Source organism: Notechis scutatus, chromosome Z (genome assembly GCF_049901735.1).
Source record: "Notechis scutatus isolate UNSWTSFEM ecotype Mainland chromosome Z, rNotScu1.2, whole genome shotgun sequence".
NCBI classification, from domain to species: domain Eukaryota; kingdom Metazoa; phylum Chordata; class Lepidosauria; order Squamata; family Elapidae; genus Notechis; species Notechis scutatus.
In genome coordinates, this window is record NC_142025.1 from 91,281,068 (window position 1) to 91,307,226 (window position 26,159).

The window sequence follows — 26,159 nt, forward strand, 5'->3', positions numbered from 1 at the left end:
ACTCCAGAGCACCAAGTAACTGCTGAAGAGCTGGGACTTGACTTCTCTCTCCCCTTCCCTGAGTTCCTGCCACTTCTCTAGTCTACCTTTGGAAATCCATCAGTCATGCTTTTTTGGCATAGCCAACCTGATCATTACTGGCCAAGTCCGGGAGAAATGTATTCTTGTCCTGGCAACAATCTCATAAGGTGAGCAACTCCTTTTTTTCACCCCTCTCTTTCCAGCTATGCCAACAGCCGAGATCGGTAAGAAGAAGTAGGGGGAAGCATGCAAGTAAATTAACTTGTTCATGATTGGGAATATATGAAATAGTTGTATTGATTCAATTTCCAGATTTTTGTTTATTTCAAGAGAATGCCTGGAAAGCTCACCGCCTATCAGGCAGACTATCAGAGAAGGTGAAGACTTTGCAATGTTTTGCTCCCTTCCTCTTCCCAGTACCTCCTAGGCAGAGCTGTCCTTCTACTCACATAGGATTTGCATGGTGCTATCCTGGATAAAAAGATTTCCCATCCATAAGTTGGTCTCTTCTAAATGTAAAGCCACTTAGACCTGACCATCACTGTTTTCCCCATTATGTGGTTAAGTGAAGGGAATGCAGTGTTGGTATCAGAGCCAGATCAAGAAAAAAAACAACAGCAGCACATCTTGTCCATTTCTCTGGTATAAACTGACATGAGTGACAGATCTTGTTTCGACCATGTTCGCTTTTAACTTTTGGGGACAGGTAGGTAGCTTAAGAATGGCATAGCAGGGGATGTGGGGCCCATCTATGCTCTGCTGCTGCTTGAGAAAACCATATTCAACATCCAGCAGGAGCTGGATGTTGCTCGGAGGCTAATAGGAAGATTTTTCTTAATTCCATTCGAATTCCCTGACTGCCATCATTCCTATTATGCAGAGAACCCCTGTTCTCTGGAATTGCTATTTCATCCCCTCTTTTTCTCCCCTTATCTGTTTTGGATTGCATTGAAGGGCTGTTTTGTTGTGAAAAATAGGGCCTAAGTATTAAAGTATCCTCTTCTACACAAATATTAATCATGCACAAGCCCTTGCAGCTGTTTTAATTTTGACACTCTCGCTCATTACAACTACTCTTCTCCCTTATAAGACCTCCAGCTTCTGTAGCCAAACCTTCTTTCACTAGCTCACTTTAATGGCATCTCAAGAGGAAGAGGTGCCATTTGAAGTCCAGAATTGTGGCCATGCACCAAAACATTTGTATATATTAAAGAACCATTTCACTTTGAAAGCTGAAGGTCAGAAATCAATTCCAGAAAGCATGAAATGTTTCTGTGAAATACATTAAGTAGATAGTCATCCATTGGCCCAAGGCCACCCTATTATTAGTAATTTGGCTAGCAACATTTACAATAGCCTTTTTATGATGCAGCCTTTTTATATGAAATGGAAAACTGGACTTCTATATAACACCTGTGGGAACAGGGAAAGAGAATTTTCTCTTTTTACTCCTACCCTTCAAAATTGGTGCTTGCTACTAATAACTAATACTGGTATATTTTGTGATAAAGACTAATTATATATTTTACATCAAACAGCATGCACTTGTAAAATTGATACTAACAATATCAATGCAGAACAGAATGCGAAAGAGAACTAATTTTAAAGTAAACAAACCAATGGAGACTCAGCATTCAAATAATGGTTAGTAAGTGCATTATCATTGCATAGTATTACAGGTATACTTGAAAAATTTTCCCTGGCTTTTACTAAAACTGTAAGATCTGCTGATCCAAAGTAGATGCTAAATAAAGACCCTGGCATTTGTGATGTGCTAAAAATTAAGTGTTTCTGAGCATGTGCCCTGCTGAGGAATTTACAACCAGTGCAGGATTCAGAAGGGAAGATTGTTAACACGAAGCAACCAAGAATTAGAAAGCTGCAGTGATCCACTACCTCGTGCTTATTTGCAAAAGGAAAAAGAAAAAAAAAGATGCAAAAATAACAAATAATCTTAGAGAAAGTGCATTTTGTAACTCTTCCTTTCATCGTCCTGCCTTTTAGTTACTACATAGGTATTTACAGCAAGATCTTACAAAAATCACTTGCCTTTTAAAAGGTTTTGAAGACATGGTGTTGTGTCATCATAGTTGGGAAGACCGTGGTGATGTGAAGTCTGTAAGATGGTTGTGTTGATTGACATATGACGTATAACTTCCTGCTGATTATCTTTTTTTACTTTTAATGGTGTTACTTATTGTGTTTTGTAATGTTTATTGTTTTATAGTCGTTTAATGATATGAACTATCCAGAATCACAAGTGAGATGGGTAGCTACACAAATTGAACAGTATATTTTGGCAGTAATTTTGTGGCTTCTGAACATATTATGATTTAGAACTTTACTTCAAAAAAATCTATCCCCCCCTCTCTCTCACACACAAAATAGCCTCTTGGTAAATTCTACTTCCTGAAGTTTTTGTTGGTAAAATTTTGGAATTTTTTGCCATTGCTTGCTTTCCTAGAGCTGAGATGGAGTGACTGACCTCCAGTTGGCTTTGTGCCTAAGACAAGATTACAATCCAACTGTTTCCCAATTGTAGTCTGATGGATTAACCACTACACCAAAGTGACATCCTTTTATCTCTTATCTCTTTCGCTACTGCAGAGAGCCACTGGCACTGCCCTTCCTAAAGCAGGAAGAACCAAACATTTCAACATCAGCTGAGCAGCATTGCCCATCTTTACAGTATATTCTGTGTGCTGTTACCTCTCCAGCTGTCAAACAACATGAGGAAACTCTCACCTATCTCAACCAAGGTAAGATTTTATACATCAAAGGAGGTGGTGCAGGAGAGAGAAGAAAAGTGACCAAATTCTACTTAAAAACTTCCCCCTAGTGGTAAACATAACACAGTACAGACAATATTCCACTGCCTATATAACATTGTGACACAAAAATGACTACACACACACACACACACACACACACACACACCACCCAAAGCCTCTACTGTTGGAAAAGAAAGGTAAATTACAGACCTTCCACGAACTGACAGCTGAACCAGGTAACAATAAGGCTTTCAACTATTTAAATCCTAACACATTGCAAGATTGATTGCCTTTCTAATTAAAAGCTAAAGGTTGCATTTTATCCAGCAGAAGATCTTTTGTTAGAACTATATACTGTGTTTACACAATATGCTTAATCTGATTACTGAATTAACTCATTGTCAAGGCTTGCACAATATATTTTACCAAAAACTAGCCACCTGGGTTGGGTCTCCACAATGGGTTACTTCTTTTTGGCTGCCTTAACACTAACACAGCATAGCATTGGTACAAGAATGCAAGTTGTGTTTTAGCAACTGAATTTAGACATATAGAAATAAATTCTACTGAAATAGAGATTGTTTTCACAAATGGATGTTTAAAATTTTGTTGCTTGCTGTGAATATATTTATTCATATAATTCAGTATTTCTCAACCTGAGCAATTTTAAGCTGTGTGAATTTCAATATCCAGAATTCCCTACTGACTTTGAAATCCAGACAGTTGCTTACATTGAGAAACACTTATACAAGCAAGGTAGAGCAGATCATTTTAAAAGCAAAATTATAGATGGTCTGTGGAAGTGCGGTTATGGGTTGTTATTGTTTGGATTAAGACTAAGATCAATTTAAATGTAAGATTAACAGTAAAATAACTGGAATATTTTTGCTTATATGTGATATGAACTATGCTATCATGCTTGGTGAATTTATGTCTTAGCACAATCGTGGGTTTTTCAAGTATGGTTAAGCAAATCATAGATTAGCACCATTTTACAGACCTGTCAAACTGGCGGCCTGTGGCCTGGATTGGTCACATGTGGGCCATGCCCACCCTGGCTCTGCAAGGGCAAAAAAATTCACAATAGGTCACATCAAGTGACATGATTGAATTTGACACCTGTGATGTAAGAGCTCAACCCTTAAGACTGCCTCCACTTCAAAACACACCCAACATTTTAAAATATATCTAAGGATCAGTCATAATAAAAGGAAGAAAAAATTATAAACTAATATTCAGCTGTAATGTTTTTAATAGCTTTTGTATTTTTAAATAACAAGCATTTGAAAATGTATTAGAGAACAAACATGGAACATTAAAAGATGATATTTTGGATTTTGGGACAATGTTTGGCATATTTGGCCAATCTCACATTCCACATGCTGTATTATTATTTTCCAGGGCAATCATATGAAATCCGGATGCTGTGTAATCCCAAAATAGGTGAATTTGCTGAGGGACGGAAGCTGCTGAAGGTAAAGCACAGGATAGGAGAATTGATTGGCATTTTTTAAAATTGAGTCCTCATGAAGCTTCATCTTATAACAAACTATGGAACTCATTCACGCAACATATTACTATTTTTCTAAAAGATCCAATTCAGTGCCTTATGGGTAGAACCCATAATTAATCATGATTTCCCAGAGAAACAATTGTTTTCTTCAGGAACTCTCAGATCTTGAGTACTCCTATCATGATTTGCTTGCAGAGTTTGTCTGAAGGAAATCTTCTTCAATAGATAGTGGACTGAAAATTAATCAGAAGAGAACTTTGTATAGCTCAACCAATTCAGTGTCTTTGAGGCAAAAATCGCAGAGTCCAAAAATTCATTCCCACCACCCCAAAATCTCTTTGGTGTGTGATGAGTGGTGCAACCATTAAATCTAATTAAAGCAATCTCACAGTACTTCTCCTATGTGCAGCCTAAAGAAGGACCAGTTGTCTATGACTCAATGCAACACTCTGGTGGTACAAATGGATTTTAAAAATGTTGGCTCTCTCCCTCCCACTCCCTCTCCCTCCCCTCCCCCTTTCTTGATCAGAGTGTAATCAGGGTAGTCTTCCATGACCGAAGACTGCAGTACACGGAACACCAGCAATTAGAGGGATGGAGATGGAACAGGCCAGGTGACCGCATCCTGGATATCGGTAAGGTGTATTTTCAAAGGGGGAAGAAGTGGTATTATCTACCTAAATCTCTAACTTGGAATGTGCTTTCATAAGAATCTTCCAAAGATATTGTAATTGTGAGAATGCCTGCTCTGAACAGAGAGAAACGGATTGACCATTTCAGCTCTGCTGTACAGATAACACTTGATTTATGATTGCAATTGCTACCAGAATTTTCATTGCTAAGTGACGTGGATGTTAAGTAGATCATGCCCAGTTTTACATCCTTTTTTTACCAGTGTTGTTAAGTGAATCTCTACCACACTCCCATTACAAGCTTTTGGGACACAATTCTTGGCTTATCTGCTGTTTCACCACCATCTAATATTTTGTCTTTCCCCATTTTCATGCCTAGTCTGTGCTTGGCTGGCCGAACCTTTCTACTTTAATCTATACTTGCCACCCCCTGCATCCATTACACCACACAATAGGAGCATTGTAATTAAAAACACACACTTGCTGCCCTTATAAGCACTTAGGCACCCTTTAGTGAGTCAAAAAAGTCAAGACATAGAAATCTGTCCTTGAGTTTCATTTATTGTCTTGGTTTTGCACTTGAAGCTTTATTTGTAAAACAAAAATTTTAAACATAACATGGTTATGATCCTCTTTCAGATTTGCTCTTTCTTCAGGCTTGTCCTTTATTTTTTTCAAGAAAATATGATCATTAATGCATTTTTTGTTTACAAGAGGCAAAGTCTTCAGGGTAGAGCGGTGACCATCCTGTTGATTTTTATTGACCCTGCAAGACCCTCCCCCCCTTCCTTCATTGGAAAGGGAACTGCAGGATTGTCAAGCCAACCATCCCCATGAAAAAGTTGAGAAGCAATTTGGTGTGGGGCAGAAAAGTATGGGAAACACCCTTGATCGAAGTGGGATTTCCATGGTTAATTCCATGCAGCTTCCTCTCCCTGCCCTGCCCCCCAGATCCTTCGCTCCCTTTTTATGGTTCTGATAGGTTTTTCCTTTTTCTGGCCTGTTGTAGATATCCCCATGTCTGTGGGCATTCTGGAGCCCCACATGCCCTCCACTTTGCTCAATACTGTGGAATTCCTGTGGGACCCAACTAAGCGCACTTCAGTCTTTGTGCAGGTGGGTAGCAACCTGCTGGTCAGTTGGTTTGTCTTTATCCCTTTGCCCTTTCATTTACTTTTATGAAAACAGTAGTGCAAATTTTATAACAGGCTTAAAAACAATGAAAGGCCCCTCCCCCCTCCACACCAATAATCAGGGGAAAAAAAGATCCAGTTTGATGTAGTGGTTAAAGTGCTGGTCCAGAAACTAGGGGAATAAGTTCTAGTCCCACCATAGGCATGAAAGCTGGCTGGGTGAGGAATGGGACAGCTGAATTCATGTCACAGGATTGTTGTTGTGGAGAAACTAGGAGGAAGAAGGAATATTATTTTGTTCACTGCCTTGAGTTACTTATAAAATAAAGGTAATATAAAAATCTTATTAAAAAAATAAGAAAAAAGCAGGTTTCCCACAGGACCACACCAATATTGTGGTTCGGCTCTTCCCAGTTTTGTTTCCTGCACAATTCTGAAATTGTCACTACTTTACACAACAAGCCCAAATCATTTTATTATAATATCTGGTATGATGATAGAAATTTGTAGAATACGTATGAAAAAGATGGAGGAGGGGGAATCTGCAACAAAATGGCTCAGCATGGATTGTTCCTCATTTGGGATTTCAGCCATCAATTCTTCTTTGTTCTAACTAAGTTAGTGAACATTTCATGGTCAATGAGCAGTAGATTATATTAGGGGGTCCTCCACCAATTATCCCCTCACAATTTTTATTATATTCAGACAACCCTGTGACTACCCTACCTGCTAATTTCACTCCCTTGTGTTCAAATGATGTTTTTGCTTCCTAAACAACGACCTTCAAATTGCAGGAATTGATTTATATAACCCCAGCTTTTATGTACAGGGGATGCAAAATTGGCTTCGAAAAAAAAGGCTGTAGATCAATATCAAAGTATCTGCTTTCCACACAAAAGGAACCAGGGTGATACATTAAAAAAATGTTCTACCCCAAAACTGTGTAGATTGCCAGTGAAGATCAACAATATCAGCTACAACAAGCCATCGGTATTCTCATTCCAGCTGATCACAGGAAATTTCACAAGTTATGAATTTCAAGGCTGCAGAAAATTGATTAGTTGGTGATTGTGTATTACCTCCAGAAAGTTAATTGCCCCTCCACATTAATTATGGGGAACCGATGGTGTGTGAAGGAAAGCGTGGTGCCCAGGTCCTTCACTGGCCACTTGGGGACCATCTGCTGGCTAGATATGCTTATGGTCTGATCCAGCAGCATTTTTCCCAATTGAGAGGGTTGTCTGTTTCCTCTTTCCTTCTTTGAAACAGGTCCACTGCATTAGTACTGAGTTCACACTTCGTAAGAATGGTGGGGAAAAAGGGGTCCCCTTTCGCATCCAAGTTGACACCTTCAAGCCCAATGAGAAGGGTGAGCACATGGAACACTTGCACTCCGCCAGCTGTCTCATCAAAGTCTTCAAGGTAATGTTGCCTGACTCACTAGGAGCAAACACGGTGGTTGAAAGTAAAGATTCCTACTACAAGAATACTACAATTCCTATTCCCTGCCCTGGATACAGTATAATGAAAGCAGGACAGAGTTAAAGAATCATTGCCAAGTTAAAGTGGAGGGTGTTAAACCTTAGGGCAGTGGCCCCCAACCTTTTTTGTGCCGCGGCCCGGTACCGGCATCACAAAATCATCCGCGGCCCGGTACCGGCATCAGCACGCATGGCAAGGTGAGCCGAGCAGCCAGCCAGCCATCCCCCGCTTCTCCCCGCCACCTTCAACTCCTCCTTTGTACCTGTCGATGGGCTTCGTGACGGCTTCACAACGGCTTCGCGACGGTCGCTCGGCTCGCCTTGCCATGCGTGCTGAAAGAATCCTCGTACCTTAGTTTTGTTCGAAGCCGCCCCCTCGATGAAACTAAGGCGCGAGGATTCTTTCAGCACCCAAATGCCGCTTTCTACCCGGAAAAGCTCACCGGAAGCACTTTTTCATCAAAACAAGATGGCGGCGCCCAGCAAACCGGCGGCCTGGTAGAAATTGTTCCACGGACCAGTACCGGTCCAGGGACTGGTGGTTGGGGACCCCTGCCTTAGGGGATGCCAATGTCATCCCTCCTTCCAAATCATTCTAAAAATGGAAATCTTCACATTGGCCTAAGGGCACCACGTATTCTTCAGCCAGCACTGCTGCCAAGCAGGCTTCTCTGTTTGGAAATGGAATGAGAGCTGAGTTAAAAGCTGATCCATATGCATTTTTGTTGGGTGGTAACAGTCTGGGGCAATATTGTTCCTATGTGAACATTAAGGATCTAAGGAGCAGGAAGAATGTCAGATTGTCTGGAAGATAAAACCATCAACAGAGGTTGGTCATATGTTCCATTACTAGTTATCCAACATACATTATTATATGCAGAGAAGTATCATGAGATGCATGATTAGTTGACATGAGGCACGTGTTGCTGAATATCTGCTATATTTTAAGTGAGGCTGTTTTTTCCCCAGCCCAAAGGAGCAGACCGGAAACAGAAAACAGATAGGGAGAAGATTGAAAAACAGTCCCTCCAGGAGCGGGAGAAGTACCAGCCTTCATATGACAGCACAATATTGACAGAGGTACTTGTGCTTCTTCTCGCATCCTTTTCTGATGTCTTGCTAAAGAGCTCTGTGTGATTTAAAAATTTACTTTCATTAGCAGCATAAGAAGTCAGTCCAAGGATAAGAAGAATCCTAGAATCTAGAATTTATGGGGTTGAAATAAAAGGCAAAAATAACATTTCACAACATTATCTATGTTTATTTCCTAAAACAAGATGGTTTGACGACATCAGCAAGTATTGCTGGCCCTATTGGCAAAAGAAAGCTCAGGACTTTATAGGTTGGAAACATGCGGAAGAGGCCTTCATCCTGCAATGGATACACAATGGCTAAAATGATGATCACACACACACACACACACACACAAAAACACACACACACACACACACCTTGGTTTATTTTTAACAATGATTTGTTGAATAAGCTACAATGGCTGAATTCACATATTTCACTAAACCATTAGTTTACACACTATGCAGACTATAATAGCTGGGATTATACAAAAAAAAATCTGATGCATTCATACCTTTGCTAATGAAGCATGCAGTAAAATGTCACTTGGGATAGTCAATTCCAACACGCCAACCTGCCATGACTTCTCCCACAATATCCTGCTTAATTTCAAAATGATAAACTTGCTTTAAATTCGGCAATTGCAGAGTGCAAATTCCGGGATCTAACATTTCTTTTCTCCCATCTATTTCTTCCTATGCTTTCCCTTAGTGTGCCCCTTGGCCTGAAGTTTCCAGCAATATCAGCAGTCCTCCACCAACGCCTGGTCTTGTCTCTCCACATCCCTTCAAACTTCAGACCCCTGAAAGGTACACTATGCCGAGCCATCTGTAACGGCATTCCTTCTCTAGTTTGGTCTTGGGATATCTGTAAGATAAACTGTCTTTGTTGCTCTTTTTGGCAGGGTCTGCTCCTCACCCAGTTATGCCTTGGACAGCTCATCAGAGAGCACGGCAGAGGTAACGAATAGTATATGTAGGCAGGTGGAACTATTCATGAATAAACTATTCATTTATTAAAATATAATAAATGAAGTTTAAATAAAATCCAGGTGGATCTTTTGGTATTTTGAATTTGTCTAGATCCTGTTCTTCAGTAAACTAAAGCAAATGCTTTCAGAGAAATTGCATTTTGTGAACCATTCTACTAGTTAACTATGAGATGACTTGATCATTGATGACCTTGCTAATTATCCTGCCTTCCCTGCTTTAGCGCAGAATATTGCAAATTACCAGCAGTAGACTAAAATGATCAGCAGAAATGACTGTCTTTACAAAGACACTAGACTGATGAAGCCACACAATCTACTAATAGGTGATGTCAGCTGGGATTGTCAAAAGTTTGAATAAAACTTTTGCCTGTGTTTACTTTGCACTCAAATAAACACAATGTAAGGGTGCCCCCAGGTGGTAACATTTTGTTCCCAGTTAATTTTTTAAAATGGATGAAATTTAGTTTATGAAAGAACATCCAAAATACCCAAAGTTTGCAGCTAATTGATGTTTGGCTAATCAACATTTTAATTAAAATGTTAAGCTAAATGGTGTTGCTATTCCCAACATTCATTTATTGGGAAGAGGAACAAACTCATAGGATACCTCATCCACTACCTACAATATATTGTCTTAAATTGTGAATGGGTAACACTTGGTGCTCCCGATGGCTTATTGCTCCAGGGTTATTGCTCCAGATGTGCTGAATCACAATTGCCAACATCATTAAGCCTAGCCTAATTGTAAGTTATACCCAGAATTTCACGTCAGCACCAGGGGTGTTATTCAAATCTTTTAACAACCAGTTCTGTGGGCATGGCTTAGTTGGTAGGCGTGGCTTGGTGGTCATATTAATGGCTGGGCATGGCCAACTCAATATCACTCACATCGAGGCACGCATCTCCTCGCCTGGCCTCTCATGACTGTGGGGATGCTGCAACAGTTGTGTGAAAAAGGGTCATAAGTCACTTTTTTCAGTGCCATTGTAACTTTGAATGGTCACTCTACACAAGCAAAGTATCATCAAAGGAGGGGAAAAAAAACTCCAGAGAAGTTCCTGAGACAGGAAGTCTAGTCCTGCCAAGAATGTAATAAGGGTTAACGGAGAGGCAGTTTCTGTAAGCAACACCGGAATGTTTCTTTCCTGCCTTTCTTACAGGATTAGGCCAGTAATTTCTTCTAACAACCTGTTCTCCAAACTGCTTAGAATGTTAACAACCTTCTAGGGAATAGGTGCGAACCTGTAGAATCCCACCCCTGGTCAGCACACCAGGCATTTACATTATACACTTCTGCCATAGCCAGTTTTTCCTACTACAATAGACTCCACATATGTAAGGGTTATCTGGGAATGTCAGAAGCTGTAGTTCAATGCATCTGTAGGTTGGTGGTGGCTGCCCAATATTTTGCCTAGAGCACTGAATTTATTGTACATGAAGCTGCTTAAAGCACAGATTTTGAGAATTCCTTTTCATTACTTCTAACTTTTCCAAACTGTTACAATAAATGTAAGAAAATTCTGATAGTTTTCATGTGGTTTACAAAATGAAAATCTAAATATTTACCCATGTAATCAGGAGCCATAGCAATGGAGCAAGATATTAGCAGTGGGCAAAATACTTCAAATATCAACTATTCTGTATTTGAAAATGCTTATTTTGAGTTTGAAACAGCTGCTGACCACAAATGAAAGTATTTGTATTGCTTTTGGAAGTATTTTAAGCTAGAAAAAATAGCATGGGTTCTTTTGCACTCAAAGTAACTGTTTAACATTTGAAAGGGGTCTTTATCCCTCAGAATGTGAATTACTTAGCTACCTAATGGATATTGAAGTAAAACACTTTCTACAATTCATGTGACAGCAACACTTACTCTTAATACATGAACCATAATAAAAAAGCATATTTCCAGCATGCACTGAAGAATTTCCTAATCCCCATGAATCAGTAATCAACTATAATCATCTGGATTAAGGAGGAGAGGTTTTGAATCAGAGAATATGACTTCTTGGCTAATTTGAGGGCCAACGACTAAAAAAGATGCATTGGAGTTCTGACACTTACCTTTGTGTAGAAAGCATTTATTTAAAATTATTGCATTTGTCAGAGGTTTTTGGAACGAGATGGCTTCTAATGTATTATATGAACATCATGAAATATGGCTACAGGATTCATAAGGGCTAATTCAGTTCCAGAATAAATTTTCTGCGATCCAATTTGGCCCTGAAAAAAAAGCAATAGTCTAGACAAGAGCTTCTACCCTTCCAAAGAATCTGTTATCAGAGAGTTTCTTCTAACCTGTTTTGGTGGACTTGGTTAAAGATGCCTGTTAAATTGTCTGCCTGTTTTCAGACCCTGAGTCCAAGTGCCTCCATTTTGGAAACTCAACAGTGGTTACTCAAAAACAGGTTCTCCAATTATTCCAGGGTTTTTGCCAGCTACACAGGTGAGACTTCTTTTCTTCTCCAGGGTGAAGATGCCAATAAACTCATCCAAGACTGTGTAACCTTGCAATTTTGCATTTCCCCCCCAGGCCCATGCCTTTTATGGCCTCCTAAATCAGACCATGAAATAAACCCCACACACATTTCTTAAGTGAGGGAGAACATCCCAGTTTTCTCCAGCATTTCGTAAATTAGGAAATATATATCTACTATTCTGTAGAGCAGGGGTCTCCAACCTTGGCAACTTTAAGCCTGGAGGACTTCAACTCCCAGAATGCCCCAGCTGGCTGGGGCATTCTGGGAGTTGAAGTCCTCCAGGCTTAAAGTTGCCAAGGTTGGAGACCCCTGCTGTAGAGGATAAAGGAAATACCAAAGCTGAATTTAAATTACAACTTTCTTCTTAGATGTTTTTTCTTCTTTTTTCTTAAGTTACTCTGCAAGACACCATATATATTAATTATGCAATAAAATATAATAATGAAAAATGGGCTCTGCCAGTCTCTGATATTGTGAATATGAAAAAAAAGAATTGTAACTACATTGTGCATTGTGATGGATCAGAATATAGCAAAATAAACATTTATCCAATTCTGCCTTGCTCTCTGAAAATGATCAATTATCAGCAAATTTCAAATTCTTTTCTCCCCCCCAGGTACTGATTTGCTCAAACTGTCCCGCAATGATCTTGTACAGATCTGTGGAATGGCAGATGGGATTAGACTTTCAAATGCTCTAAAAGCAAGGTATGGAGTTATGAATAAAGGTAGAAAGGAGATTAAAGGAGAAATAAACACTGGGAAAGAATGAAACTATTGTCCTAGGAGACCAAAGAAAGTTCACAAAACAGTCCATGAAGTCACCAAAGGTCAAGCTTGAACTTTTAATATAAACACATGATGAAATGTAAAATCAAATCTAATCCACTCTCAAAGTAAGTATTGTTGTGATTCAATGATTACATGAGAAGAAAACCAGAGCCAAGGCTTAACTATTAGGAAGGACTTCAGATTAGACAAAGGAGGAGCTTCCGGACTATTTGAGCTGCCAGCCAGTGAGACAGGCTATATATTTTGGTGAGTCTTCATGCATTAAAGGTCTGGATGGCCTTTAGGAGACAGGTGCCTTTGGTGAGTCTTCATGCATTCAGAGGCTGGATGGCCTTTAGGAGACATGTGCTAGTTTGGGAATCCTGCACTGAGCAATTGTTCTAGATAACCTCCAAGGTATCTTCCTATTCTATATTAATTATTGTTATTTTAAACCTAAATATACCTTCCCATACTGTTTTACAACCTGCTAGCTATATTGAGTTGTCAGTATAACAACTGAATTTTAATTTAATTTATTCAATTCCCTCTTCTCCCCAAATTAATACTTTTTTAAAAAAAATTGGGAAATTTATAAAAATAGCTTAGGGAGAATAAAGGTAAAAGTTCCCCTCGCATATACATGCCAGTCATTCCCGACCCTAGGGGGCGGTGCTCATCTCCGTTACAAAGCCAAAGAGTCAGCATCTCGATGGTCATGTGGCTGGCATGACTAAACGCCAAAAGCACACAGAGCGCTGGTACCTTCCCACCAAAGTGGTCCCTATTTTTATACTTACATTTTTACGTGCTTTCGAACTACTAGGTTGGCAGAAGTTGGGACAAGTAGTGGGAGCTCACTCCATTACTTGGTGCTAGGGAATCGAACCGCTGAACTGCCTACCTTTCTGATCGACAAGCTCAGAATAGCCAAATATAAAAGAGGATGGGCTCCTTAATCTGAGAACTGAGAAGAGGGTCAAATTCCATTTTCTTTCAGGCTATTAAACTTTCTTTTTTTTTGTATCTGGCCATCCCAAGCTTGCGGTGAAAATATATGTGATACTTGTGAACTTAGAAGTCTAGCTTACTCATACCATTCAGCAACCATATAATTGAGATGTTGGGGGGGGGGGTGTCTGTGGGAGGAGTGGCCTAAAAAGTCAAGAAAACAGCCACAACTACGCAACTGAAACTCCAAGCCTTTTATAATTTAGGTAAAAGGGGCAGGACCTCAGTCACATAGAACATTTACTATGTTCTAGATGACTGAGGTCCTTCTTGTTTCACCTGAATTATAAAAGGAAGCGGGGCTTCAGTTGCACAGTTGTGGCTGTTTTCTTGACTTTATTTAGGCTGCTCCTCCCACAAATCCCCTCTCAACACTGCCACCATCAAATGAGTTTCCAGCTGGTGAGAATTTTGTAGCTAATCCTTGAAATCATTTTATCCTGCCAGGTCTTGGTACATCACAGAAAGTGGCCTGACTTCCTTCTGTTTTTCCAGGACTGTGCGCCCTCGTCTCATTCTTTATGTGTCCAAGGAACTAGAAGCAAGTGGGAACAATGCTCCCCCAAACCCAGCATCTGGTAAGTCAGAATTATTTCATAAATATGATTTTGGGTACCTATATGCACCTCCCAGAAAGCAATCCGAACACATCTCCATTGATTGAGGAGGCCTTTTAGCCACACATTCAGTGCTTTGCATTTTTTAAAATATGCAATATTGCATACTATGTTTATGTTCTGCTTAATATCAGCAGCTTTGAAAAGTGGCATCTATGTAAATTTAAGCAAAACAACAAACCGATCTGGCAAAGCATTGAAACAAGAGGCTCTGGAATTTTCCAGCAACTTACAGCTGTCTTGGAAGACATTTTCCCTATTCACAAAATGGTTCCCAGGCAGGTGTAGCTGGTTGCAAAAACACTAATTTACCCAGAACAAAACTGATCGAAGTCAGTACTCATTGTCCCTTCTAAGTTCTCAGCTTTTCTTGCCAGAAGGGCATAGCTCTAAACAAAGCACCAAACCATTTTCTAAGAATGCCTAAGGGAGTCATTTAGGGCTTTGAGGCATTCTTGGAAGTAATGAGGATGATGGAAGCTGGTGTTTTACATTGCAGCATGCCAGGTGGTTGCGTTTCTTTTTTCTGGTTTTGATGAAAGAGTCTACAAAACAAATTAAGATGAGGTGGAGTGTGGCAAGCAGCAGGGGAGGAATTTGCAGGCACAATGATGCTCAAGGGAGCTACGCTGCTCTTTTGGGAGATTACAGTCTCTCCTTCACAACGTTTAAGCACCGATCACATAATTGTTGTATAAATCATTTTTTAAAAATTGTATTTCTTAAAACTGCACGATATTTCACGCATTGATGTTTCTTTCCCAAAAGTTATATACCAGGAATTATATCTGGAGGAACTGACTGCCACGGAGCTGACTAATAAATTAGCAGAATTGCTTAGCGTCCCAGCCAATCAGGTCCATCAAGTTTCCAAACAGGGGCCTACAGGAATTCACATCCTTGTTAATGATCAGGTATGGTTCAGACTTATTTTAAGAACGAGCCTTATTCAGCCATACCTCTCCGAAACACAGAAGATTGAATCCTTGTCTCCAAAGATTAAAAGATAAGAGATAGGAAGATCACAATTATTATTCTTGTAATATTCTGACCATGGACTTTCAAGGAGATTAATCTTTGCTTAATGCTACAAGATTCTGGCTGCAAAGATCACTTCAAAGGGCCTAAAGCCCTCATTCACGCCTGCTGATCTTTGTACTTGGAAAGTCCTGGCAGTCCCATAGCATCCCTGTCTCTTTCTTTATCAATAGCATTATGGTAGGATCTTGTGACCAATCACTATTTATCTATTTCCTTGTTTGCTTATTACGTAGCTACCCACCTCATCAAACAAGGTACTCTATTAGGAAGGTGTCTTTCATGCTGTTTAGTAGTAAGTTTAGAAGTGGATAAGCTTTTTTCACATATCTGTATCTCCAGCTTTTTTTCTTGAAAAACTAAGTAGGATTTAATTAGATATGTTTTTCTATTTATATAAACATGGTAAAGTGGAGATAATAGTTTAATCCCAAATATGATATGGATAAAACCAGCCATCTCTTGCCCTCTGCTGACTTTATTTGTTCAGTCCACAGCATCTTTTGTGAGTTCTGCCAGCATTTAACTTTGGCTGAAACCAATGAATTGGACTCTTTTTCTTCCATAAAGTAATTTCAGCAGTTGAGAATGGATTATGGCCAAATATGCTTGAAAGGACATATTATAAACAGGCATTGCTTGATTGGGAAATCCAGATCAGATCACAATTTCAGCGACTGCATTTTCCTAGATTTCAGATTGTGAAAATTTAGAACAATATCCACATGACACATCCTCCTCATGCTCTCATGCATCCTCCCAAAACCTATAGTCAACATATCTAGAAAGCACTAGGTTCAATGACATTTCCATAGAATTAACACACACAATCCAACCTAAAATTTGCTCCAAATGAAGTGAATTAGCTGTGGACAGAAGGGGGAAGAGAAGTTAATTGTAATCTTTCTCAGCCAAACAGCCTTTTCAAATTGTCTTCTCAATAGATACTGAATTTCTGAAAGGGGTTATTGGTCTAATCTTGCCTTCTCCAATTTGGCTTCATGATGGCATGAAATTCTGGGAACTGCAAACACAACACATATACCTTCTTGCATTAATTCCATTTGCTTTGCATTTTAAAATAGTTAACAACTGTAGACTCAAGCTTTATCACCTTGCATACAGATGTAGATGGAAGAATTCTGGGTAGCTCAAAATCCATGTGCATGAGTAATGAGTTATTAGTCATTAAAAAAAAAATCAATTTTATTTTTGGGGAAAAATTCTTATGGACCAAAACAGCTATCAGTGATTTTTATAGATTATTTTCAGTTAAAAGAATGCCAACCATCCAGAAAGACAAACCAGTAAAAATATCCCTGCTTTGCTGCAGATTTCTGAAAAAAAAGTATTTCCTTGCCTAAAGCCACTTCATCACTTCTTGACAGAAATGAGATCTGAGTTGGAGACTTCCTAATTGGCACCCACCATGGATTATTATTATTTACCTTACCACAATTGGCAGAGGTCACACAACGTGCTAAGTCACAAGAACCAATTTCATGTAATATGGAAGCCATATTATGAACTAGTGAAACAATCACTTTGCTTACTCCCCTTTTTCCTGAACCCTGGAAATCCCAATTTTGGGGGGTTGATGAACACACTTGAGAACATGCGGAATCTCTCTAAACTGACAGCCATGGAGGTGGCTGGCTGGGAGCAGACAGAGCGTTCCTTCATTATAATTGGGGACTCTGCCATTGACTAAGAATATTATCTCTTTCTCTTTTATTTCTCTTTCTTTTTCCTTTCTTTCTTTCTTTCTTTCTTTCTTTCTTTCTTTCTTTCTTTCTTCTTTCTTTCTTTCTTTCTTTCTTTCTTTCTTTCTTTCTTTCTTTCTTTCTTTCTTCCTTCCTTCCTTCCTTCCTTCCTTCCTTCCTTCCTTTCTTTCCTTCCTTTCCTATGGAAAGAATGCATCCCCAAAGGAAGCATTTAGATTGCAACTAACCATTATTTTTATATGTAAAGAAAATTTACGGGACAAATTACTTACTTTGGAAAATAGGCTCAAGATTCAGAAGGCTCTTGACAGGCTTAAGCATTGGACTCTAACAAGATGCAGTTCAGTGGCAAGAAAAGTAAGGCCCTGTGCTTAGGCAGGAGAAACAAGGTGCTGAGGTACAGGATTTGCAGTACCTGCTCAATAGTAGTAACTGTGAAAGGGATTTAAGTATTCTGGTGGACCAACACTTAAGTATAAGTCAGGAGTGTGCCGTAGCTGCCAAAAAGCCAATGCATCAAGAGAGGGATAGCATCAAGAACACAGGAAATGGTAGCACCATGAGTGAGGCCCTATTTGGAATACTGCATTCAGTTTTAGTCACCATGTTACAACAAAGATACCGAGGCCCTAGAAAGCGTGCAGCGGAGAGCAACAAAGATGATAAGGAGTCTGGAACAATGGGTGTGTTCTGTGGGCGTGGCTTGGTGGGCATGGCAGCAGAAGGATACTGTAAAGTCTCCAGCCAGAGGTGGTATTTGCCGGTTCTCCAAACCAGTGATCCCCAACCTTTTTTATGCCGCAGCCCGGTACACGGCATCAGCTGGGCGCCGCCATCTTTTTGATGAAAAAGTGCTTCGGTGACATCACCGGAAGCACTTTTTCATCAAAAGATGGCGGCACTGCTCGATGAGCTTTTCCGGGTAGAAATGGCTTTCTACCCGGAAAAGCTCACCGAAGCGCTACGCCATCTTTTTGATGAAAACGTGCTTCTGGTGAGCTTTCTGCCCGGAAAAGCTCACGGAGCGCTGGCGCCGCCATCTTTTGATGAAAATGTGCTTCCGGTGAGCTTTCTACCGGAAAAGCTCACCGGAAGCACTTTTTCATCAAAAAGATGGCGGCGCCAGCAAGCCAGCGACCGGTAGGACTTGTTCCGCGGACGGTACCGGTCCGCGGACCGGTGGTTGGGGACCCCTGCTCCAAACTACTCAAAATTTCCACTACTGGTTCTCCAGAACTGGTCAGAACCTGCTGAATACCACCTCATGTCTGGAAGCTAAATCATATAATGGATGCCTGAGGAAACTTTGTCTAATGAAAGGCTTATGGGAGACCTGACAGAAGTTTTCCAATACTTGAAGAGCTGTCACAGGAAAGAGAGGATCAATTTATTCTCAACAACAGCTGAGGCAGGACAAGAAGCAATAGGTGGAACCTTGTCAGAGGAAGATCCAACCTGTAAATAAGGAGGAATTTCCTGACAATGAGAACGATTAATCAGAGTTGTGGGTGCTCCATCACTGGAGGTTTCAAGAAAAGATTGAACAACCATTTTTCTGGGATGATATAAGGATTCCTGCCTTGAGCAGAGGGTTAGACTAGGAGACCTCTAATGTTCTAGCCCCGTGATTTTAACTTTGGGTACCCAAACTATTTGTGGACAAAATAATGAGACTGTAGGTGTTTTGCTCTGCAACAAACCAGTTTCCTGTATTCTTTTGTAAACCTGTCTTAGATTCTGAGAGGTAATTGTAGCATATGCACAGTATTGTAGTAGCCAGATGCCAAGCTGGAGACCTTCAAACCAAATTTGGTATCTTTGCTCTAAATAAAAAATGCAAGTTTTGGTCACTCAGCAGTTCAAAACCACTTTGCTTAAGCTAAGAAGCACTTTACTTTGCACAATCCATTTGGAGGATTCTTATATAACAGCATTTCAGACAAACTAAATTACATTTCTATTAAGTTTCCCGCCGCCCCCCCAAGAGCCTTTTACAGCCCATCTATTTCTTTGTACACATATACACACACACCTCTCCTATTGATACTGCCACTGGCTTTTATATGTCTTAACAATCTCCCTTTACCATATCGCCATCTGTAGCTGAACTCCCCATCTCCGGTAAATCAGAGTTAATTTTTTTAAAAGCAGACATTTAGGAGTCTAGCCAAGAACTAACCTTTCATTGTTCTCTCCTGGTTATCACAGATGGTCAGAAATCTTCCAGATGAATCCTGTTTCATAGCAGCTGTAACAAAAGGTAGGTAGATCTGCCTGTGAAAGGAGCAGGGTTCTGGCTTCTTCAGGACTGATAAGATTTATTGAAGCCTGAGTGTGTGTAGACAAAAAAACCCCATCATTCAATTTTGGATATACACTCAGTTGTCAAAATGTCCAAGACACCATGGACCCAAATTTCTACTCCAGAAATGTGCTTTTTGTTTACAAGAAGACTGAAACAGTGTAGAAGAGGTTCCTTCTTCATTTACACGGACCCCACCCTCTTCAACTCTGTTCTAGGAGGTTCATGAGGATATAAGGAGGAGGAATTAGTGAAAATTATTACAAGTAGTCGACTTACAACAGTTCATTTAGTGATCATTCGAAATACAACAGCACTGAAAAACGGCTTGTAATCGTTTTTCACATTTACAACCGTTGCATATCCCTGTGGTCATGTGATCAAAATTTAGACACTTGGCAGCTGGCTCATGTTTATGATAGTTGCAGTGTTCCAGGGTCATGTGATCTTCTGACAAACAAAGTCAAGGTTCACTTAAAAATCATGTTATTAACCTAACTGCAGCGATTCATTTAATGTGTGTCAATAAAGATCATAAAACGGGTCAAACCTCATTTAGTCTAAGTCTCACTTAGCAACAGAAATTTTGGGATCAATTGTGATCATAAATTGAGGACTATCTGTATTTCCTTCAATACACACTGTAATACATCCCACCAGAGGAACAGAAACCAGGAGGTAGTACCGTGTTTCTCCAACAATACGACCTCCCCCAAATAGGAAGACCCAGCATGTTTTCTAGGCATAAAATGAAATTAAGCCCCTCCCCCCAAATTTAGGCCTATTTTAAAACATGCAAAATGGGGGGAAGGGCAGGGGGACTTGCCGTTAGGAGTGCCCCGCGGGCAGCAATTCCTCGCCACCAGCTGCTCCTAATGGGAGATCATGGCAGAGCGCGGAGAGCTCCCTACTCCTGCCAAGCACCTTTACGGCAGACCCAAGACCTTCAGCGCCCACTGCTGTTGATTTCCCTTCTGCCCATGCCGCCGCCGCGTTTGGAGCTGCCACTTCCACGTTTGGAGCACCGCTGCCGTTTGGAGCACCGCTGCCGTTTGGAGCTGCCGCTTCTGCATTTGGAGCTGCCACTGTGTTTGGAGCTGTCGCTTCCGCATTTGGAGCTGCCAACCGTGTTTGGAGCTGCCGCTTCCGCGTTTGGAACCCCACCACTGTTTGAAGCACTGCCACTGTTTGGAGTTGCCATGTCCGCATTTGGAGCTGCCGCCGCATTTGGAGCACTGCTGCTGTTTGGAGCACCACCGTCATTTGGAGCGCCGCCACCACTCCAAACATGGCGGCAGCTCCAAACGTGGAAGTGGCAGCTCCAAACATGATGGCGGTGCTCCAAATGGCGGTGGCACTCCAAATGGCAGCGGCACTCCAAATACGGAAGCGGCAGCTCCAAATGTGGCGGCGGAATGGGCAGAAGGGAAAGCAACAGCGGCGGGTGCCAAAGGTCTTGGGTCTGCAGCAAAGGTGTTTGGTGGGAGTAGGGAGCTCTCTGCGCTTTGCCATGATCACCCGTTAGGAGCGGCTGGTGGCGAGGCTTCCCGCACTCTAGATGAGGATGCAAGGGGGGGAATTAAGTCACCCCCGAAAAGATGGCCTAGCTCTTTTTTCAGGGCTCAAAAAAATATAAGACCCGGCCTTATTTTATGAGAAACACGGTAATATCAGTGTCACCTGGCACTTCACCTTGTTGGGGGCTCTATAATTTTCCCCACTTCCCTTCTCCCACCCTACCCCAGTATTACAGAACAGGATTCAAGCAGTGACCAGACTAAACCTGCTTAGGATTCCTGGGATTTACTGCTGAATTTTCTGTCCTTACTGCTTTGCAATGTGTCACTATATAAAACAAGGCATTTCTTTAAGTCAGCAGGAGAATATTGCACATAAAGTGATAGGCAGCCAAGTCCTGAAAAAAATATTATACCTATCCAATTAAGTATGTAAGGCACAGCAAATTCATTTAATATTGCAGCATAAATATTCCCTTAGAAGTTTTTGAAGACTACACAAAATGTCCCTTTGAAGCAATCGATTTGATTTCCCTCCCATTAATAAGCTATAAAAGCAGACCCCATGCTTACCCAATACTGGCCCATCCTAAGAAAGGATTAAAACTCCCTCTGTTTTTAGGAACAACTACTTAAAAAGTGACTTGGTTTTGTCTTGTCTTATGTGTCACTACAGTACAGAATGCAGAAGGCTACCATTTAGTTCTAAAATAGACTAGGACCTCCTTGACGGTGTGCTGCTGGCCTGCAAGAAGATGGGGAGCTGAAAGGCGCAAAAGCAGGCGCAATAAGAATATTAATAGCAATACCCCACAAGTTGACTCTACACCAAATAACTCAAGGCTGACATCATCTGTTATGTATTTCAGCAACAGGAAGTACTGAAATAAACTACAGGGATTTTTCCCGTATTTGTTTGCAAAAAGAAAGTGGCAACCATGTCACCTCACTTACATAGACTCCAAAGAATGATGTATATTATCAGCTGCTTATCTAATATGTTGCAAGCAAAATGACTATTTGCATAATTATCTGTTTCTAATATTATTTGTGCAAGTCCACATTTTCTGTTAGGAGGAAGATGTTATCAGACTTACATTTGCTGTAGTGATGAAACCTGATAAAACGCTTTTAAGAGAATGAACATATGGGTAGCTGATCCTTTACAAGGGCAATAGTTCTCCATTGCAAGAGGGATGGGGACTATCACAGACTAATTTTGCTGTATGGGAAAGCAAGCTACAGTCAAAAATATTTCTGTATGGGAAACACTTATCCTCTAGTCAAATTTGCAAGGCCAACAGAATACTTTTTAAAAACCCATGTTTTTTGGTTGGGTACTTTCCACAACTAATGGTTGCAGCATCTGTGATGAAGGTGAACAGCCATGCTCACTGCACAGATGGTGCATCAGTCAATTACCTGGAATTGTACAGAATGCTGCAGGGCCATCTACTTTTGCCAATTTCTTTCTCTATAAAAATAATTAAGCAATGCAGAGCTTTGCTTTTCAAGTGTTCATTAATGATTAGTTCAGTGTGATAATGCCAGAAAATGTTAGGTTGTAAAAGAAACCCCTTTAGCTTTTGCTGCTCATCCTTCCCTCAACCCAAAAGCAGATTTGTCTGTGCACTCCTTTGTGTTGCAATGTTGTCAGTGTAGCTTTCTTTGATTTTGACATTGGATAGTTTCAGTGGGAGAAGTGCCAACTGTTTTTGTCGGCTTCTACTGGAAAAATAGAGTTAGATATTGATGTTTCTTGGTGGAGAAATCCAAAGAGTTAAGATAAGATACATCAGACTATGTAACAATCTTCCATAAATATGAAATTATTATATATTTTAACCATCAGGGTAGGTAAAGACACTTCTTCAAACATTTGATGAGTTGTTTTTACATTTATAAAATATGGATTATGGGATATTGGTTGCCAACTTTTGTCAGCATTTTAATTTAAAAAGCCAAATATTGAAATGATTGGATTATCCTCAAACAGTTTAGAAAGCACTCATTCATTTGCTTATCTATGAATAACCACTAGTGACCTAAACCAGCAGTCGCCAACTCGTAGGCCACTGCCCACTGGTGGGCCGCAAGAAAATTTTAGTGGGAGACAGAGAAATCTCACCCCCAGAGCACCCCCCAAAGCAATTAATCCAGGCTGTGCCACCCATATGGCCCGCGGGAACCTTCCCCGCTCACTCACTCCTTACACAGCAAACTTGCCTGCTAAATTGTTATTTTTCCGACCATCAGGTGTTCTGCTGTGCTGGGAGATTTAGATTAGCTAGGAAGTAGGAAATGGTTGGATTTCTTGCTTTCTAGTTAGTCTTTAGACCTTTGGCTCTGCTTTTAAGCACAGCTGAATCTCCCTTAGGACTGAAGGTTCTATTATTCAGTGCAGACTCACGGCAAGCAAATTTTATGTGACAGACTGAGCTAGCCAATGGCAGACAGATCACTGAATGAATCTCACTGAATGAATCTATGATTCTGTGAGCAACTCAATCTGCCTGCCTGCTTTGCCTGATTTGGGGTAAAAGTTGCTCTTTTTTATATATAAAAAATTCAGTATTTATATAAATATTTATAATATTTACATACCAGCCATGCCCAGTACCAAGCCACACCTACAAATTAGGCCACGCCTACAGAACCGGTTAGTGGTCCCTGGGATTTAAAAGTATGAGTTTGGTGGTCTCCGAGTTCCAAAAAGTTGGTGACCCCTGACCTAAACAGTCCTGACTTTTGAGTAAATGTGCACAGAATCTTGCTATTAAATAATCTATCAAAAAAGAAGTGTCTGTAAACCATTAGATCTTAAGTCTTTTCATAAGAAACATTTCTGGATTCATATGGCTTAAACTATGATTTCAATTAGTATTAACTGCAGTCTTTTTTAAAAAAATCTATTTTTATTTGGATATTGCTGTTATTTGTCTAAATCTTTTTATATTAAAACATGACTGTATCTTACTGCCATCTGTTACCAGCTGGGTGGGGGGTTTTTTTGGTAATGATTTCTAAATCCTGCACAGTAGGAAAGCAGCAGCATAATTATAAAGTAATCAAGAGTGCCTATTTTTATACCAGATAAACATAATGTATTAATGCAAACACATATGAAGTGCTAAGTCAATAGCACAAAGCACGCCTATCCTTTTGAACAGTGATCCAGTTTGTGATGTATAACTTCTGTATTTTAAAAAAAATCTTGCCTTTCCTATACAAAGGAAATCCCATTTAAACTTGAACATTCAGAAACTTGACCTTAATATTTTAATCAATTCCCAGATAACCATACTCCTAAAGTCTCTGTTTTGTTGTACAGGATATGAGGAAAACAGACTTTTTTCAGGTAGGTATTGATTGGTAAATTTACTGTTGCTGACAAATCTTGCTAGCAATATTGTACAATACAGTAAATCTAGATCTGACCTTTGTAAAGTGGGGAAAAATCTACAATTATTCAAGGGGAATTATTTGGAACATGTAAACTTATTGCCTTTTAATTATGGTATGTCAATTGTCCATCTTCATACACTATTTTTGGTCTGTTCCTTTTATGTTGTAGTAGATGGATTTGTTATGGAAAGCATTTGACGTGCCACAGACCTAGTATTAATTTCAAAAAAGAGTTAATACTTATAATATAGTATACCATTGATTTTAGAATTCCAGTTAAATAGGTTGTGCTCTGAACAGAATTCCTTGTCCATTAACTGTGCATCCAAATCTTAATTCTGGAAGACAGTTTGAAGAACACTTAAATTACTCAATCTGTTCCTCCAAATCTCTTCTTGGAAAGTTTTTTTTTTTTCTAATGGTGACAAAATGCCAACTAGATAAAAATTTTGCAACAAGTTTCCTACACTATGAACTTGATCAAGGTTATATTATTATAAAATAGAAACACATTGATCCATGTGCATATTTTGGTTGAGTAAATTGGCATTATTACATCTACAACAGTTTTCAGGAGCAGTGAATAGATTCCATGTTCTTGAAATATTCTGATTTCTCTATAGCCTATATTTAAGGGACTAAATGGCAAGATTTCAACCTGTATGCCTAATATATTTGTTAAAGATGAGAATTATGTTCCATATATCCAAAGTAGCTTTTTCACATTAAGCAAAATATCAAGTTGTATAAATGCATTCTTAAAATTCAAAAAGAGATACTGTATAGTTCCAGACTAAAATGTTCAATAAAATGTTTATTTAATTAAAAAGTGCTTGTGTGACTGCTTTGACACTGGTTTCCTAAAGGAATTCATGGAATTGCATTATATTGTTAAGATTCTAAATATATTTGGTATATAAATTTCAAATACCCAACCTTTGGAAAATCCCTAGGGGTTCTTTTATGTATGGGTCCTTTTTCAGACTTCAATGCCGTTATTCCAGTAATTCTTCATCTTAAACTGATTCAGCTAATTGTCCCTATCCATACTTGTAGATAGATTATAAGCTTTCTGACAGATAGAAAGCAATAAGTGAGGGAAAGTTGGGGAAACAATGTGAAATACCCAAACAATTAGCATAGGCATCCCCCTCCCTCAGCTCAGGGCCATGTGCTCTCTCTCCATTTATTACTCTTTTCTCTCTATACCAATGACTGCACCTCTAAAGATCCCTCTGTTAAAATATGTAAGTTTGCAGATGATACAACAGTCATTGTTCTCATTCGAGATGGTGATGAGTCTTCAATGGGAGGTTGAACAACTGACCCTATGTTGCAGCTGGAACAATCTGAAACTAAAAATGCTTAAAACTAGAGAGAAGAGTGGATTTTAGGAAGAGCACTCCTAGTCTACCATCTCTTACTATATCAGACAACACAGTATCAACAGTAGAGTCCTTCAAGTTTTTGGGTGCTATCATTTCTCAGGATTTAAATTGGACATTAACATTAGAACCATCATTAAAAAGGCACAACAAAGAATATTCTTCCTGTGTTAACTCAGAAAGTTCAGACTGTCCAAGGAGCTGCTGTTACAGTTGTACGCAGGAATGACTGAATCTGTCATTTGTACCTCTGCAACTGTCCGGTTTGGCACAGCAACCAAACAGGGCAAGTAC

The 26,159-nt window shown here is 39.9% G+C and overlaps 1 protein-coding gene across 1 annotated transcript; it reads left to right on the top strand.

The window, feature by feature from the left end:
• On the top strand, positions 1–25,304 carry LOC113420022 (transcription factor CP2-like protein 1). The gene is made up of 15 exons (XM_087945763.1): positions 1–188; positions 2,629–2,780; positions 4,194–4,267; positions 4,835–4,940; positions 5,947–6,053; positions 7,340–7,492; positions 8,521–8,631; positions 9,337–9,434; positions 9,530–9,584; positions 11,969–12,062; positions 12,713–12,803; positions 14,373–14,455; positions 15,263–15,408; positions 19,465–19,516; positions 21,752–25,304. The coding sequence occupies exons 1-15, from the start codon at positions 106–108 to the stop codon at positions 21,787–21,789; spliced, it is 1,443 nt and encodes a 480-aa protein (XP_087801889.1). The 5' UTR covers positions 1–105; the 3' UTR covers positions 21,790–25,304.
• The last annotated feature ends 855 nt before the right edge of the window (positions 25,305–26,159 follow it).

Coding starts and splice junctions, on each gene's coding strand:
- LOC113420022 (XM_087945763.1), top strand. CDS start 106: ATGCTTTTTTGGCATAGCCAACCTGATCATTACTGGCCAAGTCCGGGA. Junction 7,493..8,520: donor GTCTCATCAAAGTCTTCAAG/GTAATGTTGCCT, acceptor TTTTTTCCCCAG/CCCAAAGGAGCAGACCGGAA. Junction 9,585..11,968: donor CATCAGAGAGCACGGCAGAG/GTAACGAATAGT, acceptor GCCTGTTTTCAG/ACCCTGAGTCCAAGTGCCTC.